General features: G+C 47.5%; 1 protein-coding gene across 1 annotated transcript in view; it reads left to right on the top strand.

The window, feature by feature from the left end:
* The window catches only part of LOC106604464 (ecto-NOX disulfide-thiol exchanger 2-like), a 225390-nt gene that overhangs the window by 61630 nt on the left and 142846 nt on the right, over positions 1-20914 (top strand). The window contains exon 3 of the mRNA XM_014199103.2: positions 410-568. Within this exon, the coding sequence (XP_014054578.2) occupies positions 410-568 (159 nt within the window). The remainder of the gene's footprint in view (positions 1-409; positions 569-20914) is intronic.

Here is a 20914-nt window from a genome sequence, read left to right as displayed (position 1 = left end):
GTATATCCTTTGCTTCAGACTCATTAAAGAAAAAATCTTTGTCATGTTCGAGGTGAGTAATCACTGTTCTGATGTACAGAAGCTCTTTTCAGTAATAAGAGACGGTAGCAGCAACATTATGTACTAAATAAGTTACAAAAAATGTGAAAAAACAAACAACATAGCAAAGTTGGTTAGGAGCCAGTAAAACGGTAGCCATCCCCTCTTTTGCCATTGTCCATTCATCAGAGCATGTATTCAGTTATTTAAAGACTGGTTGTGTGTCACCATTGTTGACAGAAACCTCAGCAAAGTGTTCATGGAGAAACACACAATGTCAAATGAAACATGAAAATGGCAACATGTGCTGAACTGGTGTGAGTGGAAATGTTGTTTTTATATGTGTGTGTTGTTGTGTGCTTTCATCTAGATTTCGACCAGGGCCTTGGCATGATGACAGGCATCGCTCCCATGAACCCCATGATGCCCGGGCTCGGCATGGTGCCCCCACCCCTCCTCCCCTTTGATCTGCCCATTGTCAAGGAAATCATTCACTGCAAGAGCTGCACCCTCTTCCCCCCCAACCCCAGTAAGTCTATTTACCTCTTACCCAGGAAGTCTATTTAACTCTTACCCCAGGAAGTCTATTTACCTCTACTATACCAGGAATATACCTGCTTAACCACTAAGCCGTTATATCCATTCTCTATGAGATCACTTACCCAGGAAGTACAACAACCTTACTGTTGCATTTAACACATTCTTAAGGCAGGAACCCACCAATAGCATTTGCTGATATGATCAGAGTACCGGCTGTAATTTGTGAACCGAGTGCAAAACAATTTGACATGTAGAATAGTGATTTTTTTTTGGTCAGTTAGACGTCCATGGTCTCTAAAACACAGTTGCGCCGAACAAACAGCTGACAACGGCAGATCAACATTTGGTGTGGTCCTATACTCTAAACATTTTATCTGACATGAAAAATATGACTGCACCCTTCCCCCGTCTACCTTCAATCAAATGTATTTATAAAGTGATGTACAGAAACCCAGCCTAAAACCCCAAATAGCCAGCAATGCAGATGTAGAAGCACAGTGGCTAGGAAAAACTCCCTAGAAAGGCCGGAACCTAGGAAGAAGCCTAGAGAGGAAGCAGGCTCTGAGGGGTGGCCAGTCCTCTTCTGGCTGTGCCGGGTGGAGATTATAAAAGAACATGGCCAAGATGTTCAAACGTTCATAGATGACCACCATGGTCAGATAATAATAATCACAGTGGTTGTAGAGGGTGCAACAGGTCAGCATCTCAGGAGTAAATGTCAGTTGGCTTTTCATAGCCGATCATTCAGTTAGAGACAGCAGGTGCGGTAGAGAGAGCAGGTCCGGGACAAGGTAGCACATCCAGGGAACAGGTTCCATAGCCGCAGGCAGAACAGTTGAAACTGGAGCAGCAGCATGACCAGGTGGACTGGGGACAGCAAGGAGTCATCAGGCCAGGTAGTCCTGAGGCATGGTCCTAGGACTCAGGTCCTCCGATAGAAAGAGAGAGAGAAAGAGAGAAATAGAGAGAGAGAGAATTAGAGGGAGCATACTTAAATTCACACAGGACACTGGATAAGACAGGAGAAATACTCCTGATATAACAGACTGACCCTAGCTCCCCGACACATAAACTATTGCAGCATAAATACTGGAGGCTGAGACAGGAGGGGTCGGGAGACACTGTGGCCCTGTCCGACAATACCCCCGGACAGGGCCAAACAGGCAGGATAAAACCCCACCCACTTTGCCAAAGCACAGGCCCCACCAACCTACTACACTGAGACAAGCGCGAGTATAGCCCACGAAGATCTCCCACGTGTGAACCCGAGGGGGGCCCCAACCCGGACAGGAAGATCACATCAGTGACTCAACCCACTCAAGTGACACACCCCTCCTAGGGATGGCATAGAAGAGCACCAGTAAGCCGGTGACTCAGCCCCCGTAATAGGATTAGAGGCAGAGAATCCCAGTGGAGAGAGGGGAACCGGCCAGGCAGAGACAGCAAGGGCGGTTCCTCGCTCCAGTGTCTTTCCGTTCACTTTCACACCCCTGGGCCAGACTACACTGAATCATAGGACCTACTGAAGAGATGAGTCTTCAATAAAGACTTAAAGGTCGAGAGCGAGTCTGCGTCTCTCACATGGATAGCCAGACCATTCCATAAAAATGGAGCTCTATAGGAGAAAGATCTGCCTCCAACTGTTTGCTTAGAAATTATGTACGGCAAGACAAAATCGGAAAGATAGGTAGGAGCAAATTTTTTTATTTATTTTTTATTTCACCTTTATTTGACCAGGTTGGCCAGTTGAGAACAAGTTCTCATTTACAACTGCGACCTGGCCAAGATAAAGCAAAGCAGTGCAACCCAAACAACAGAGTTACACGTGGGATAAACAAACGTACAGTCAATAACACAATAGAAAAGTCAATATACAGTGTGTGCAAATGTAGTAAGATTAGGGAGGTAAGGCAATAAATAGGCCATAGTGGCGAAATAATTACAATTTAGCAATTAAACACTGGCGTGATAGATGTGCAGAAGATGAATGTGCAAGTAGAGATACTAGGGTGCAAAGGAGCAAAGAATACATAACAATATGGGGATGAGGTAGTTGGGTGGACTATTTACAGATGGACTGTGTACAGGTGCAATGATCGGTAAGCTGCTCTGACAGCTGATGCTTAAAGTTAGTGAGGGGGATATAAGGCTCCAGCATCAGTGATTTTTGCAATTCGTTCCAGTCATTGACAGCAGAGAACTGGAAGGAGAGGCGGCGAAACGAGGAGTTGGCATTGAGGATGACCAGTGAAATATACCTGCTGGAGTGCTTGCTACGGGTGGGTGCTGCTATGGTGACCAGTGAGCTGAGATAAGACAGGGGCTTTACCTAGCAAAGTCTTATAGATGACCTGGAGCCAGTGGGTTTGGCGACGAATATGAAGCGAGGGCCAGCCAATGAGATCATACAGGTCGCAGTGGTGGGTAGTATATGGGGCTTTGGTGACAAAACAAATGGCACTGTGATAGACTACATCCAATTTGCTGAGTAGAGTGTTGGAGGCTATTTTGTAAATGACATCGCCGAAGTCGAGGATCGGTAGGATAGTCAGTTTTCACGAGGGTATGTTTGGCAGCATGAGTGAAGATGCGTTGTTGTGAAATAGGAAGCCGATTCTAGATTTAATTTTGGGTTGGAGATGCTTAATGTCTGTCTGGAAAGAGAGTTTACAGTCTAGCCAGCCACCTAGGTATTTGTAGTTGTCCACATATTCTAGGTCTGTATAGGTCTGTAACAGTTTGCGTCTAGAGTGTCTCCCCCTTTGAAGAGGGGGATGACCGCAGCAGCTTTCCAATCTTTTGGGATCTCAGACGATACAAAAGAGAGGTTGAACATGCTAGAAATAGTGGTTGCAACAATTGCGGTGGATAATTTAAGAAAGAAAGGGTCCAGATTGTCTAGCCCAGCTGATTGGTAGGGGTCCAGATTTTGCAGCTCTTTCAGAACATCAGCTATCTGGATTTGTGTGAAGGAGAAATGGGGGAGGCTTGGCCAAGTTGCTGTGGGGGATGCAGATCTGTTGACCGGGGTAGGGGTAGCCAGGTGGAAAGCATGGCCAGCCATAGAAAAATGCTTCTTGAAATTCTCGATTATTGTAGATTTATCGGTGGTGACTGTGTTTCCTAGCCTCATTGCAGTGGGCATTCGATTAGAAAGGCCTGCTCGCTTAGGTGTTTTAGGGAGCATTTGACAGTGATGAGGGGTGGTTGTTTGACCGCAGACCCATTACAGACGCAGGCAATGAGGCAGTGGTTGCTGAGATCCTGGTTGAAGACAGCAGAGGTGTAATTAGAGGGCAGGTTGGTCAGGATGATATCTGTGAGGGTGCCCGTGTTTACGGATTTAGTGTTGTACCTGGTGGGTTCCATGACAATTTGGGTGAGATTGAGGGGATCTAGCTTAGATTGTAGGATGGCCGGGGTGTTAAGCATATCCCAGATTAGGTCACCTAACTCTACAAACTCTGAAGATAGATGGGGGATAATTCACATATGATGTCCAGGGTGTAACGTTCGTCGCCTGGTGACGAGGAAGCGGACCAAAACGCAGCTGGGAGCGAACACATGTTTATTCAACACACTGGAATTAAACATGTACACAAAAATCAAGAAAAATGCAGATACGTTACGTGCTCAAACAAAGAGACAACACCCCACAAACAGCGTGGGGAAAACAGCAACTTAAATGTGATCCCAATCAGAGACAATTAGCGACAGCTGTCTCTGATTGGGAATCGACAGAACCCAACATAGAAATAACCCACCTAGAGCCTACACAAGGCTAAAACGTAAACCAAACACAAACCAATGAAAAATACCTAACATGACACACCCTGACCCAATATACCAGAGTTCACCTGGTCAGGGCGTGACAGAACCCCCCCCCCAACGGTGCGTACTCCCGGCGCACCAAACTTAAGTCTATTAGGGGGGGGACCCGGGTGGGCGCCTCACCCTCGGTGGAGGCTCTGGCCCCGGGCGTGTTCTCTCCCCCCCGCCTTCACCTTAACCCTACCCCTCTGGCCCGGACTGGACCACTGTGGAGCGGCATGCTCAGGCTCCGGAGCGGAGCCGTCGACCGGAACAGGATTGGGGACACGCACCACTAACCTGGTGCGGGGAGCAGGGACGGGCCGGACAGGACTGGGGACACGCACCACTGACTTGGTGCGGGGAGCAGGGACGGGCCGGACAGGACTGGGGACACGCACCACTGACTTGATGCGGGGAGCAGGGACGGGCCGGACAGGACTGGGGACACGCACCACTGACTTGGTGCGGGGAGCAGGAACGGGCCGGGCCGGACTGGGGACACGCACCACCAACCTGGTGCGGGGAACAGGGACGGGCCGGACAGGACTGGGGACACGCACCACTAACCTGGTGCGGGGAGCAGGGACGGGCCGGACAGGACTGGGGACACGCACCACTAACCTGGTGCGGGGAGCAGGAACGGGCCGGACAGGACTGGGGACACGCACCACTGACTTGGTGCGGGGAGCAGGGACGGGCCGGACAGGACTGGGGACACGCACCACTGACTTGGTGCGGGGAGCAGGGACGGGCCGGACAGGACTGGGGACACGCACCACTAACCTGGTGCGGGGAGCAGGGACGGGCCGCACAGGACTGGGGACACGCACCACTAACCTGGTGCGGGGAGCAGGGACGGGCCGGACAGGACTGGGGACACGCACCACTGACTTGGTGCGGGGAGCAGGGACGGGCCGGACAGGACTGGGGACACGCACCACCAACCTGGTGCGGGGAGCAGGGACGGGCCAGACAGGACTGTGAACACGTACTGGTGACCTGAAGCGTGGAGCCGGTTTAGCCACTCGTCCTGGCTGGATGCCCATCCTAGCACGGCATGTGCTGGGCATGTCCACCGGACGCACCGGGCTGTGCGTGCGCACTGGCGACACAGCGCGCAACTCCGCATACCATGGCTTGGTGCGGGGAGCAGGGACGGGCCGGGCAGGACTGTGGACACGCACCACTAGCCTGGTGCGGGGAGCAGGGACGGGCCAGACAGGACTGTGAACACGTACTGGTGACCTGAAGCGTGGAGCCGGTTTAGCCACTCGTCCTGGCTGGATGCCTATCCTAGCACGGCATGTGCTGGGCATGTCCACCGGACGCACCGGGCTGTGCGGGCGCACTGGCGACACAGCGCGCAACTCCGCATACCATGGTTCCTCCTCCAGATCTTCCCTCTGCAGGTCCTCTATCAACTGCCTCATCATCTTCGTCTCTTCCTCCGCCGTCATCCCCCACGAGAGCAGTGGTCTGGGCTCTTCCTCTGCCCTTCCGGACCACCCCATTAGCACCCCCAAAAAATTTCTTGGGGGTGTTTTCCGGGCCTCCTCGACCGCCGCCTGCGACTCCGTCTACCGGCTGGCTTTACCTCCTCGACCTGGGAATCCTTCCGCCAGGGTCCTTTCCCCGACATTATCTCCTCCCAGGTCCAGAACTCCTTCCCCTCGCGAGCCCATCTCTCGCGCTCCTTTTCCTCCCGCTGCTTGGTCCTGGTTCGGTGGGGTGTTCTGTAACGTTCGTCGCCTGGTGACGAGGAAGCGGACCAAAACGCAGCTGGGAGCGAACACATGTTTATTCAACACACTGGAATTAAACATGTACACAAAAATCAAGAAAAATGCAGATACGTTACGTGCTCAAACAAAGAGACAACACCCCACAAACAGCGTGGGGAAAACAGCAACTTAAATGTGATCCCAATCAGAGACAATTAGCGACAGCTGTCTCTGATTGGGAATCGACAGAACACAACATAGAAATAACCCACCTAGAGCCTACACAAGGCTAAAACGTAAACCAAACACAAACCAATGAAAAATACCTAACATGACACACCCTGACCCAATATACCCGAGTTCACCTGGTCAGGGCGTGACACAGGGCACAGCTGCGGGCTGAGGGGGTCTATAACAAGCGGCAACAGTGAGAGACTTATTTCTGGAAAGGTGTATTTTTAAAAGAAGAAGCTCGAACTGTTTGGGCACAGACCTGGATAGCATGACAGAACTCTGCAGGCTATCTCTGCAGTAGATTGCAACTCCACACCCTTTGGCAGTTCTATCTTGGTGGACAATGTTGTAGTTGGGGATGGACATTTCAGAATTGTTGGTGGCCTTCCTAAGCCTGGATTCAGACATGGCTAGGACATTAGGGTTGGCGGAGTGTGCTTAACCTGTTGGGTCTAGGGGGCAGCATTTGCACGTCTGGATAAAAAAAATGTACCCGATTTAATCTGGTTACTAATCCTACCCAGTAACTAGAATATGCATATACTTATTATATATGGATAGAAAACACTCTAAAGTTTCTAAAACTGTTTGAATGGTGTCTGTGAGTATAACAGAACTCATTTGGCAGGCAAAACCCTGAGACATTTTCTGACAGGAAGTGGATACCTGATGTGTTGTATTGACTTTAAACCTATCCCATTGAAAAACACAGGGCCTTAGGAATATTTTGGCACTTCCTATTGCTTCCACTAGATGTCACCAGCCTTTACAAAGTGTTTTGAGTCTTCTGGAGGGAGATCTGACCGAACAAGAGCCATGGAACGATGATGTCCCATTAGACACCTGGCGCGCGAGTTCATGTTGGGTACCCTCGTTCCAATACGTTATAAAAGAGTATGCATTCGTCCACCTTGAATATTATTCATGTTCTGGTTAAAAAAGGCCCTAATGATTTATGCTATACAACGTTTGACATGTTTGAACGAACGGAAATATATTTTTTCCCCTCGTTCATGACGAGAAGTCCGGCTGGCTTACATCATGTGCTAACGAGACGGAGATTTTTGGACATAAATGATGAGCTTTTTTGAACAAAACTACATTCGTTATGGACCTGTGATACCTGGAAGTGACATCTGATGAAGAGAATCAAAGGTAATGGATTATTTACATAGTATTTTCGATTTTAGATCTCCCCAACATGACATCTAGTCTGTATCGCAACGCGTATTTTTCTGGGCGCAGTGCTCAGATTATTGCAAAGTGTGATTTCCCAGTAAGGTTATTTTTAAATCTGGCAAGTTGATTGAGTTCAAGAGATGTAAATCTATAATTCTTTAAATGACAATATAATATTTTACCAATGTTTTCTAATTTTAATTATTTAATTTGTGACGCTGACTTGACTGCCGGTTATTGGAGGGAAACGATTTCCTCAACATCAATGCCATAGTAAAACGCTGTTTTTGGATATAAATATGAACTTGATAGAACTAAAAATGCATGCATTGTCTAACATAATGTCCTAGGAGTGTCATCTGATGGAGATTGTAAAAGGTTAGTGCATCATTTTAGCTGGTTTTATGGTTTTGGTGACCCTGTCTTTGACTTGACAAAACATTACACACAACTCTTGTAAATGTACTGTCCTAACATACTCTAAATTTATGCTTTCGCCGTAAAACCTTTTTGAAATCGTAAAACGTGGTTAGATTAAGGAGATGTTTATCTTTCAAATGGTGTAAAATAGTTGTATTTTTGAAAAATTTGAATTTTGACATTTATTTGGATTCAAATTTGCCGCTCTTGAAATGCACCTGCTGTTGATGGAGTGCACCACGGGTGGCACGCTAGCGTCCCACCTAGCCCCAAGAGGTTAAGCAGTGAATAAATAAACTTAGGGAGGACGCTTCTTAACATGCATGAAACCAAGGCTTTTACGGTTACAGAAGTCAACAAATGATAGTGGCTGGGGAATAGGAGTGGAACTGGGGGCTACAGGGCCTGGGTTAACCTCTACATCACCAGAAGAACAGAGGAGGAGTAGGATAAGGGTACGGCTAAAGGCTATAAGAACTGGTCGTCTAGTGCATTGGGGACAGAGAATAAAAGGAGCAGATTTCTGGGCCTGGTAGAATAGATTAAAGACATAATATACAGACAAGGGTATGGTAGGATGTAATATCAGTGGAGGTAAACCAGGCGTTGAGTGACGATGAGAAAGGTTTCGTCTCTGTAGGCACCAGTTAAGCCAGGTGAGGTCTCCGCATGTGTGTGGGGTGGGACAAAAGAGCTATCTAAGGCATTTTAAGCAGGACTGAGGGCTCTACAGTGAAATAAAACAATAAGAACTAGCCAAGATAGCAGTAGACAAGGCATATTGACATTAGAGAGAGGCATAAAGCAATCACAGGTGTTGATCAGAAGAGCTAAGACAACAACGGGTAAATGGCGATGAATGTGCAGAGCGGGTCAATTAGGTACATACAGGACCTGAGTTCGAGGCTGGGGCCGACAGGTAAACAAAATGAGGTACCGTGTTATTGAAACTGTCCAGGGTGCATCAGCTGTGTAGCCGAGTGATCATAGGGTCAAAAGAGCAGCAATAGGTGAGTCAGGGTACCGTTTGGTAGTCACTACTACGCTAGGCGAGCAGGGGACACAGCATTCAGAAAAGCTAGTGGGCCAGGGCTAGTAGATGGTTCTTCGGCGACATCGTAACAGAATAGCCTGTTGAGACCACATCGGGCGATCACGTCGGCAGTCCAGTCGTGATGTATCGGCGGGGCTCCGTGTCAACAATAAAGGGTCCAGGCCAATTGGCATAGGAGGTATTGTAGCCCTAGAATTAGTTGATATATGGGCCTAGCTCGAGCCTAGCTCAAGGATAGCTGGTGCTTGCTTGGGGACAGAGGCGTTAGCTAACAGTAGCCACTTGTTTGCAGCTAACTAGCTGCGATGATCCGGTGTAATGATCCAGAGCAGCAGGAATCCGGTGATATGGTAGATAGAAGCAGTCCGATATGCTTTGGGTTGATATCGAGCTGTGCAGACTGGCAGGTGTTGTCCGAGCTAAGACTGGCTGATGACCCGGAAAAAGGTGAAGGCCGCTAGCCGTGGCTAACAAAGACTAGTAGCTAGTTAGCTGGCTAGCTCCTGATGGAAGTTCCAGTTATAAGGAATAAAAATAGCAGATCCGTACCACATTGGGTGAGGCGGGTTGCAGGAAAGTATATATAGTTCGTAGATAGAAAGTGAGACTAAGATATATATGAAAAAGACTGGCTATTTACACGGGATAAGACACGGGAACAAGACAAAGACAAATACACATGTCCTACTGCAACGCCATCTTGGATATTTAGGAATGCTTTTAGTAATGCTTTGTAGGTTAGCAGTAAAACCTTGACATCAGCCCTTGGCTGAACAGGAAGCCAGTGTAGAGAGGCTAGCACTGGAGTAGCCTTCCCTGTAGCTTAGTTGGTAGAGCATGGTGTTTGCAACGCATGGTGTTTGCAACGCATGGTGTTTGCAACGCATGGTGTTTGCAACGCATGGTGTTTGCAACGCATGGTGTTTGCAACGCATGGTGTTTGCAACGCCAGGGTTGTGGGTTCGATTCCCACGGGGGGCCAGCACACACAAAAAAAGAATGTATGAAATGAAATGTATGAAATGTATGCATTCATTACTGTAAGTCGCTCTGGATAAGAGCGTCTGCTAAATGACTAAAATGTAAAAGAGTAATTTGATCACATTTTGGGGTTCTAGTCAAAATTCTAGCAACCGTGTTTAGCACTAACTGAAGTTTATTTAGTGCTTTATCTGGTAGCCGGAAAGTAGAGCATTTCAGTAGTCTAATCTAGAAGTGACAAAAGAATGGATACATTTTTCGACATCATTTTTGGACAGAAAGTTTCGCGTTGTTTTGCGTATCAATTCATAAACCATGTGCCATGGAATGGGTACATCGAAAATCTCTTAAGTTAACAATATGTTTCCGAATGACATCACCAAGAGGTAAAATATATAGTGAAAACAATAGTGGTCCTAAAACAGAACCTTGAGGAACACCGAAATGTACAGTTGATTTGTCAGAAGACAAACCATCAACAGAGACAAACTGATATCTTTCTGTCAGATAAGATCTAAACGAGGCCAGAACTTGTCCGTGTAGACCAATTTGGGTTTCCAATCTCTCCAAAAGAATGTGGTGATCGATGGAATAAAAAGCAGCACTAAGGTCTAGGAGCACGAGGAGAGATGCAGAGCCTTGGTCTGACTCCATTAAAAGGTAATTTACTACCTTCACTGGTGCAGTCTCAGTGCTACCTTCTCTATTACCTAAGTGCTGACTATGACTGAAACCAGCTCAAGGTTCATCTCTCTCCTCACAGTTCATTTATGCAGCCATAAGCCTTCTCTTCCTCTCTCCTGCATTGTAAATGCCAATATTGACTCCAGCGGTCTGGTCTAAAATGCAAGGGAATGAAAAGGTGTCAAGGTCTCTCTGTAACTGATCTGTCCCAGAGAAGTTCTGCAGGGCCTTATCGTCTCCACATCACAATTCGGACAGCTTACAAACTCTCCAGCCTAGCAGTAGGTGTTATAGGTACACACACATTCTAAACAGACACACATGCACACGTACACACACACATGCACACATGCACGCCCACCCACCCACCCACCCACCCACCCAAACACACACAGACACACCTCGCGGACACACATGGATAGCACCAGACAGCTAAAAAGCCGCTCAGGAATGGATTGTTTGACACTGTTGCTTGTGTGAGACTCACTGGATATAGAGGGAGACACTGATCTACGTTCACATCTCCTCAGAGAGAAAGAAAGAGCGAGAGAGGGGGAGGGAAGGGGGAATAGAGAGAGAGGTGGAGAGGGAGAGAGAGAAGGGGGAGAGAGAGATAAAGAGGGGGAGAGATGGAGAGAGAGAGATGGGGGAGTGAGAGAGGGAGGGCGAGGGGGAAAAGAGAGGGAGATAGAGAGAGAGGGTGATAGCGAGAGAGGAGGGAGAGAGAAAGCGAGAGAGAGAGGTATAGAGAGAGAGGGGGATAGAGACAGTGAGGGGTAAGAGAGAGGGAGAGAGGAGGGAGCGAGAGAGAGAGATGGGGAGGGAAGGGGAGAGAAAGAGAGATAGAGAGACCTTTGTGAGTGTAGTGTTTACTGTAAAAAAAATTGTTTATTTTACTTTTGTTTATTATCTAGTTCACTTGCTTTGGCAATGTAAACATCTGTTTCACATGCAAATAAAGCCCCTTAAATTGAAATGTAATTGAATCGAGAGAAGAGAGAGGGGGGGTGGGGAGGTAGGTGGAAGAGAGAGAGGGGGGAGAGGGGGAGAGAGAAGGGGGAGAGAGAAAGAGGGGGGGGAGAGGGGTGGAGACAGAAAGGGAGAGGGGGTGAGAGAGAGGATGAGAGACAAAGCGAGGGGGTTGAGAGAGGGGGAGAGAGAGAGACAGAGAGAGCGAGAGAGAGGGAGGGAGGCTCCATCTGTAATAGGAAGTGTGACCTCTGTGAAGACAGAGCCTCCATCTGTAATATGAGGAGTGACCTCTGTGAAGACAGGGACTCCATCTGTAATAGGAAGAGTGACCTCTGCAAAAACAAGACACTGTGGTGTGTAAAACATGCCAGGCTGCAGGTTCGATGCCCCCTCCGTCTCTCCTCTCATTCTCTTTTCTTTTCTCCACTCATCCCCTCCTTCTTTTGGGGTCACGTCCAGTTCATTACCGGACTACCTCGGTGTCCTTGAGTTCATGTCAGCCAGGCTATGCATCATGTCATCATGTCACCATACACCACATACATTTAGTGTTAAGCTTGTGGTATCCCGGAAGGTCTACCCGGGGGGTTGGTGATAGAGGGGAGGTACGTGCCGCGACTTTGGCTCCCTCTGCTGGGAGTTCACGGGCTGGGCACCACGACGATGATGGCCCATGTACAGGTAATTAGTGGAGTGTGCCAACCAGCCATGCAGGCCACATAAAGGGAGCACTGTGGCACACCGTGAGGGAAGACAGAGAGACAGACACGGAGCAGAACCTGAGAAGAAGGACTGAGTAAAACCTCCATTATTTTGTTGTTATGTTTATTTTGTTGCCTAGTAAAGTCGTGTTTTCTGACTAGAACCTCTCTGTCTCTCAACCCGAGCGTACAGAGATTACCATGGAGGAACCGGTGGATCAGTTTATCCTCAGCCAGCAGAAGCAACAGGCTCTCCAGGAGCAAGCGCTGGAGGAGCAGCGCCACAAAACCTCAGACTGGAAGCGGAGATATGGTGGGATGGCTCAGGAGTCTAGCCCGAATCAGTTCCTAGTCAAGTTAATGGAGGAAGATGATGTGGAGATGTATTTGTGCACCTTCGAGAGGACGGTGCAGAGGGAAAGATGGCCCAAGCCCAGCCTTTTGACACCCTATCTCTCCGGAAAGGCCCAGAAGGCCTACTTTGACCTGAACGCCGACCAGGCAGCAAATTATGAGGGACTCAAACGTGAGATCCTGAGCCGTTATGGATTCAGCCTTGCATGCCGTGCACAAATGTTCCACGACTGGGCCTTTGACTCCACCCTCTCCCCCCGCGCTCAGATGAGCAACCTGGTGCGCCTGACCAAGGGCTGGCTACTGACCGACGTAACGTCCCTCCCGATAATCGATAAGGTCATCCTGGATCGGTACCAATTCCTTCAGAGCCTGGAGGAATTGCTGACCATGGTGGAACACCCAGGACCTGCTGAAAGGAGCCCGGGCAGAGAGAGTGGATGTGGGGAGGGGTAAAACATGCACCTAGAGAGGCAAGGGCCTGAAGGGGGCCCGGACGGAACCAGCCAAGGCCATGAAGCAGGAGGGCGACCCGAACCGACGAGGACATCCGCTGCTGGACCTAGATCAGAGGGGCTGCTCCCTGGTGAGACAAAACTATGACTTGTCAGTGAAGAGCACTTTTTGCCAGTCCTGTCTGGTCCAGCGACGGTGGGTTTGTGCCCATAGGCGACATTGTTGCCGGTGATGTCTGGTGAGGACCTGCCTTTAAACAGGCCTACAAGCCCTCAGTCCAGCCTCTCTCAGCCTATTACGGACAGTCTGAGCACTGATGGAGGGATTGTGCGTTAATGTAAATGTAAATTCAATCACATGGTGAGTTTTTGTGTTGATTTCACAATGAATTCACGTTAGTTGACAACTCAACCAAATGTAAATCAAAACTAGACGTTGAAGTGACGTCCGTGCCTGGTGAGGAGCTCTTTATAATGTAGCACAAGCACAAACGAGCTTAGGTTTTATTGTATAATGGCGGGCAAAGTTTAAATGGAGTTGAAAGTGACAACTAACCTCACATTACATGTGACAACACCCCCCCACCACCACCCCAGTATCATGGAGAATTTACAAAGAAATTACCAATATATATATTCAGCTGAAGTCGGAAGTTTACATACACCTTAGCCAAATACATTTAAACTCAGTTTTCACAATTCCTGACATTTAATCCTAGTAAAAATTCCCTGTTTTAGGACAGTTAGGATCACCACTTTATTTTAAGAATGTGAAATGTCAGAATAATAGTAGAGAGAATTATTTATTTCAGCTTTTATTACTTTCATCACATTCCCAGTGGGTTAGAACTTTACATACACTCAATTAGCATTGCCTTTAAATGGTTTAACTTGGGTCAAACGTGTCGGGTACCCTTTCACACGCTTCCCACAATAAGTTGGCTGAATTTAGGCCCATTCCTGGTGTAACTGCTGGTGTAACTGGGTCAGGTTTGTTGGCCTCCTTGCTCGCACAAGCTTTTTCAGTTCTGCCCACACATTTTCTATGGGATGGAGGACCGGGCTTTGTGATGGCCACTCCAATACCTTGACTTTGTTGTCCTTAAGCCATTTTGCCACAACTTTGGAGGTATGCTTGGGTTCATTGTCCATTTGGAAGATTCATTTGCGACCAAGCTTTAACTTCCTGACTGATGTCTTGAGATGTTGCTTCAATATATCCACATAATTGTCTTACCTCATGATGCCATCTATTTTGTGAAGTGCACCAGTCCCTCCTGCAGCACAGCACCCCCTCAACATGATGCTGCCAGCCCCGTGCTTCACGGTTGGGATGGTGTTCTTCGGCTTGCAAACCTCTCCCTTTTTCCTCCAAACATAACGATGGTCATTATGGCCAAACAGTTATATTTTTGTTTCATCAGACCAGAGGACATTTCTCCAAAAAGTACGATATTTGCCCCCATGTGCAGTTGCAAACCGTAGTCTGGCTTTTTTATTACGGTTTTGGAGCAGTGGCTTCTTCCTTGCTGAGTGGCCTTTCAGGTTATGTCGATATAGGACTTGTTTTACTGTGGATATAGATACCTTTGTACCAGTTTCCTCCAACATCTTCACAAGGTCCTTTGCTGTTGTTCTGGGGTTGATTTGCACTTTTCGCACCAAAGTACGTTCATCTCTAGGTGACAGAATGTGTCTCCTTCCTGAGCGGTATGACGGCTGTGTGGTCCCATGGTGTTTATACTTGCGTACTATTGTTTGTACAGATGAACATGGTACCTTCAAGCATTTGGAAATTGCTCCCAAGGATGAACCAGACTTGTGGAGGTCTCCAACTTTTTTTCTGTTGTCTTGGCTGATTTCTTTTGATTTTCCCATGATGTCAAGCAAAGAGTCACTGAGTTTGAAGGTAGGCCTTGAAATACATCCACAGATACACCTCCAATTGACTCAAATGATGTCAATTAGCCTATCAGAAGCTTCTAAAGCCATGACATAATTATCGTGCTTTTTCCAAGCTGTTTAAAGGCACAGTCAACTTAGTGTATGTAAACTTCTGATCCACTGGAATTGTGATACAGTGAATTATAAGTGAAATAATCTGTCTGTAAACAATTGTTGGAAAAATTGCTTGTGTCATGCACAAAGTAGATGTCCTAACCGACTTGCCAAAACTAAAGTTTAACAAGAAATGTAGTGACACCAACCTAAGTTTTAATGACTCCAACCTTAGTGTATGTAAATTTCCGACTTCAACTGTATATATATATATATACACACTCCTCAGTGTTTTGGCATGCTGACATGAATTGACCAGTTGGATGAGTTCTTTCAAAGAATTCACCCATTTAAAAACAAAATCTCCCCAATTTTGTGACTACTATCTTGTCTCATCTCTGCATCTCCCCAATGGGCTCGGGAGAGGCGAAGGTCAAGTCATGCATCCTCCAAAACATGACCCACCAAGCTGCGCTTCTTGAGACCCGCTCGCTTAACCCGGAAGCTAGCTGTACCAATGTGTCGGAGGAAACACTGTTCAACTGACGACCGGGCCCCAAATTCACACATTTTAACCCCAAAAATATTACACAGCATTTATATTGGGAGTAGTTAACACTGTGACAACCAACCCATGAGACAACCAACACCAGTCTCCCCAAAAGTGTTTTTTGAAGATGAAGATATGCACTTCATAATTGTGTTTTGAGGTCTCCTGTGACCTTCAGACTGTCCATAGACTGTCTCGCTCAGAGTAAAAACACTTACTGGGATCGCTCCTTTAATATCTCCTCTCGGGGAAAAGTTTCTGTCTAGGGACTTTTTCAAAGAAAACTCACTTGTCAGATTTGGGAAGAATCAATTTCAGCCTAAACTAAAACCAAAGCTCTTTGTCTTGTGGGGCTTTGGGAATCCAGGCTCCTTCAATAAACAGAACACAGTCTGGAGTCGCTACCCCTTAAGCACACAAGGCTTTCATGTTGTGTGTGTTTTCATGGTATGTGTCTTCCTTCACTGTGTGTGTTCAGTGTGTGTTCAGTATCTGTCTTCACTGTGTGTGTTCATTGTGTGTCTTCAGTGTGTGTCTTCACTGTGTGTGTTCAGTGTGTGCGCTGTCACAGGATGACACCTCTCAAAGTAGAGAGATAATCAAATGAGGAAAAGTCACTGTCCACATTACCTTTAAAACGCTGCTCTCCTGTACATCATCTATATATGACTCTGTTCCACTTTACCTTCAAAAAAATTCAATATTAACTTTGTCGTCTTGTTCAATTTTACCTTTAGAACCCTGTTCCACTTTACTTTTAAAACAATATTCAACGTTAACTTCATAGTCTTGTTCCATTTTACCTTTAGAGCCCTGTTCCACTTTACCTTTAGCACCATATTCCCCATTACCTTTAGAGCCTTGTTGAACTTCACCTCTAGAATCCTGTTCCACTTTACATTTATAATCCTGTTTGTCTATAATTTTAGAACTCTGTTCCACTATACCTTTAGAATCCTGTTTGTCTTTACCTCTACAATTTTGATCTACTATCTTTAGAATCCTGTTTGTCTTTAACTTTATAACCCTGTTCCACTCTACCTTTAGAATCCTGTTTGTCTTTAACTTTAGAACCCTGTTCCATTTTACCTTCAGAATCCTGTTTGTCTTTAACTTTAGAACCATGTTCCACTATATATTTAGAATCCTGTTTGTCTTTACCTCTAGAACCTTGTTCCACTTTACCTTTAGAACCCTGTTTGTCTTTTAATTTAGAATTTCACTTTACATTTAAATCAAATCAAATCACATTTTATTGGTTGCATACAAATATTTAGCAAGCATTTCACTTCCACAAGAAATGCTTGTGGAAAAATCACCTTGAGTTCGTCTACTTTATTGTCCAGGGACTGAACATTAGCGAGTAATATACTCAGAAGCGGCGGATGGTTTGGACGCCTCCTGAGTTGGACTAAAAGTCCACTCCGAATATCTCCTCTCCTGTGGCATCTTGAAGCAGCCTCTGGGATAAGTGGAATAGCCTTGGGGGGTACGAACAAAGGATACAATTCAGGAAAGTCATATTTCTGGTCAAAATGCTGGTGAGTTACCTCTGCTCTAATATCCAAAAGATATTTCTGGCTGTATGTAATAATGCAAAAAACATTCTGAGCTAATAATGTGAGAAATAACACACACACAAACAAAATACATGCTGCAAAGTTGCTTAGGAGCCAGGAAGCAGGTGACCATGTCCATTGGCGCCATCTTCAGAGTGGGACTGAGGATGGGGTTGGGGCTGTTTAGTTAGGGCTGATGATGGGGTTGGGGCTCTTTAGTTAGGGCTGATGATGGGGTTGGGGCTGTTTAGTTAGGGCTGATGATGGGGTTGGGGCTGGTTAGATAGAGCTGAGGATGGGGTTGGGGCTGTTTAGTTAGGGCTGATGATGGGGTTGGGGCTCTTTAGTTAGGGCTGATGATGGGGTTGGGGCTGTTTAGTTAGGGCTGATGATGGGGTTGGGGCTCTTTAGTTAGGGCTGATGATGGGGTTGGGGCTGTTTAGTTAGGGCTGATGATGGGGTTGGGGCTGGTTAGATAGGGCTGAGGATGGGGTTGGGGCTGGTTAGATAGAGCTGAGGATGGGGTTGGGGCTGGTTAGATAGAGCTGATGATGGGGTTGGGGCTGGTTAGATAGGGCTGAGGATGGGGTTGGGGCTGGTTAGATAGGGCTGAGGATGGGGTTGGGGCTGGTTAGATAGGGCTGAGGATGGGGTTGGGGCTGGTTAGATAGGGCTGAGGATGGGGGCTGGTTAGATAGGGTTGAGGATGGGGTTGGTTAGTTAGGGTTGAGGATGGGGGTTGGTTAGATAGGGCTGAGGATGGGGTTGGGGCTGGTTAGATAGGGCTGAGGATGGGGTTGGGGCTGGTTAGATAGAGCTGAGGATGGGGTTGGGGCTGGTTAGATAGAGCTGAGGATGGGGTTGGGGCTGGTTAGATAGGGCTGAGGATGGGGTTGGGGCTGGTTAGATAGGGCTGAGGATGGGGTTGGGGCTGGTTAGATAGGGCTGAGGATGGGGTTGGGGCTGGTTAGATAGAGCTGAGGATGGGGTTGGGGCTGGTTAGATAGAGCTGAGGATGGGGTTGGGGCTGGTTAGATAGGGCTGAGGATGGGGTTGGGGCTGGTTAGATAGAGCTGAGGATGGGGTTGGGGCTGGTTAGATAGAGCTGAGGATGGGGGCTGGTTAGATAGGGTTGAGGATGGGGTTGGTTAGTTAGGGTTGAGGATGGGGGTTGGTTAGATATGGCTGAGGATGGGGTTGGTTAGTTAGGGTTGAGGATGGGGTTGGTTAGTTAGGGCTGAGGATGGGGGTTGGTTAGTTAGGGCTGAGGATGGGGGTTGGTTAGTTAGGGCTGAGGATGGGGGTTGGTTAGTTAGGGCCGAGGATGGGGTTGGGAATGTTTAGTTAGGGCTGAGGATGGGGGTTGGGGATGGTTAGTTAGGGGTGAGGATGGGGCTGATTAGTTAGGGCTGAGGATGGGGTTGGTTAGTTAGGCCTGAGGATGGGGTTGGGGATGGTTAGTTAGGCCTGAGGATGGGTTTGGGGCTGGTTAGGCCTGAGGATGGGTTTGGGGCTGGTTAGGCCTGAGGATGGGTTTGGGGCTGGTTAGGCGTGAGGATGGGTTTGGGGCTGGTTAGGCCTGAGGATGGGTTTGGGGCTGGTTAGGCCTGAGGATGGGGTTGAGGCTGGTTAGTTAGGGCTGAGGATGGGGCTGGGGCTGGTTATTTAGGGCTGTTGTATACATACATTACACAATACCATCAGCCTGGCATCCTGTCATAAACTGTCAGAGGCACTTAGGAAAGCTCTCAGTCATCACCTCTCATCTCTCCTCCTTTAACCCTTTCATCTCTCCTCCTTTACCCGTTCATCTCTCCTCTTACACCACTTCATCTTTCCTTTCTCAGACTTGGGCCAGGGCATATATTCTTCTGCTCTTATTCCCTCCACTGTCCTCTGAATGTATCCTTTCTTGACACCTCTACGTTCTCCTGCTCTGCTTCCTCTGTCTCCCATTCTTTTGTCTCTGCTCCAATAATCCTTCCTCTCTCTCTCATCTCTCAGTCCGCTCCCTGTCTCTCTATTCATCTCTCGTTGTCACTTGGGTTTCTCATGAAAGGCAGAGCGTTTTAAAGGAGAGGTGTCTTTAGACCCCTATTTCAGAGAAATAGTATTTATTAGGGCGGCAGGTAGCCTAGCGTATTTTCTTGATACCTACGGGGGTCCTAAAATTCCAAATCAAATAGCTAAATGATCCTTCGTATATAAAACAATTCCATATGTTATATTAGTAGAAACCCAGCCCGGCCCTTAGGGGTTTTAAAAATGCTTCAGACATTTGTAATTTCCACTTTGAAATTTCAAACTTAATTATATCCACATAATAATTCACATTTCCTGTTGCTGCAGGATTATTTTCCTGCTGTAGCAAACTGGAGCAAAAAAGATCCTACAAGTGTGTGTGTGTGTGTGTGTGTGTGTGTGTGTGTGTGTGTGTGTGTGTGTGTGTGTGTGTGTGTGTGTGTGTGTGTGTGTGTGTGTGTGTGTGTGTGTGTGTGTGTATGAGGTGAGGGTTAAAGGAGCCTGGTGAGTCAGTGGCCCTGTCATCCCCAGGGCAGCAGGGCAACAGGCTGCATATGGTGGCCATCACAGGGAGCAGGACCTCCAGGCTACCCTGACACTATACAGCCCCTCACACTGACCTTGATCTGAATAACAACAGCCCTGCAGAACAGTATTTTCTCACACACAAGCCCCGCAGTCTCACTCTCTTTCTTTCTCAATATCTCTGGCTAGGAGCATGTCAATGTGCATCTCCATCCAGCCCCCCTCTCTCTCTCTGTCTAGGAGCATGTCAATGTGCATCTCCATCCAGCCCCCCTCTCTCTCTCTGTCTAGGAGCATGTCAATGCGCATCTCCATCCAGCCCTCTCTATCTCTCTGGCTAGGAGCATGTCAATGTGCATCTCCATCCAGCCCCCCTCTCTCTCTCTGTCTAGGAGCATGTCAATGCGCATCTCCATCCAGCCCTCTCTATCTCTCTGGCTAGGAGCATGTCAATGTGCATCTCCATCCAGCCCCCCTCTCTCTCTGGTTAGGAGCATGTCAATGTGCATCTCCATCCAGCCCTCTCTCTCTCTCTCTGTCTAGGAGCATGTCAATGTGCATCTCCATCCAGCCCCCCTCTATCTTCTCTTTTCTATCTCTATTTTTAATTCGTCCGATTCTCTCTCCGTTCTCTGTCTCTTTTCTATCTCTCTCGCAGGTTGTTTTTTTGGGATGAATCTTGTCCTGGAGGCAGAGCTGAGCGATTTCCACTAGATGGACCAGCTGCAAAGTCAAAATTAGCTATATATATTTGCCTTTTGGTCGTAATTTAAGGTTAAGGTCAGACATAAGGTTAGCAGTGTGGTTAAGGTTAGGGTTAAGGTTAGGGTTAGGTTTAAAATCGGGCTTTTAAGACTTTGTGGCTGTGCCATCTTGTGGCTACCTGCAGAGCTGCCTTCAGTACATGAGTCATCCCAATAAATGCCAACCTGCGTCCTCCTCTGCCTCTGCTCTTTCACAAAGCACTCCTCACATCTCAGCCAGCAAAAGAGACTTCTAAAGGAAGTGGCTGTATGAGAGTGTCTGTCCATAATTACATGGGACTGAAGAGAAAGAGGACAGATGCCCTTCAAATCCCCTACGAAGTGGAGAAGCTAGGCAGGTCGTGTGTGT

This window comes from Salmo salar, chromosome ssa05 (assembly GCF_905237065.1).
Source record: "Salmo salar chromosome ssa05, Ssal_v3.1, whole genome shotgun sequence".
Taxonomy (NCBI): Eukaryota; Metazoa; Chordata; class Actinopteri; order Salmoniformes; family Salmonidae; genus Salmo; species Salmo salar.
Note: the sequence above shows the minus strand (reverse complement) of the source record. Positions and strands in the feature narration are given on the sequence as shown.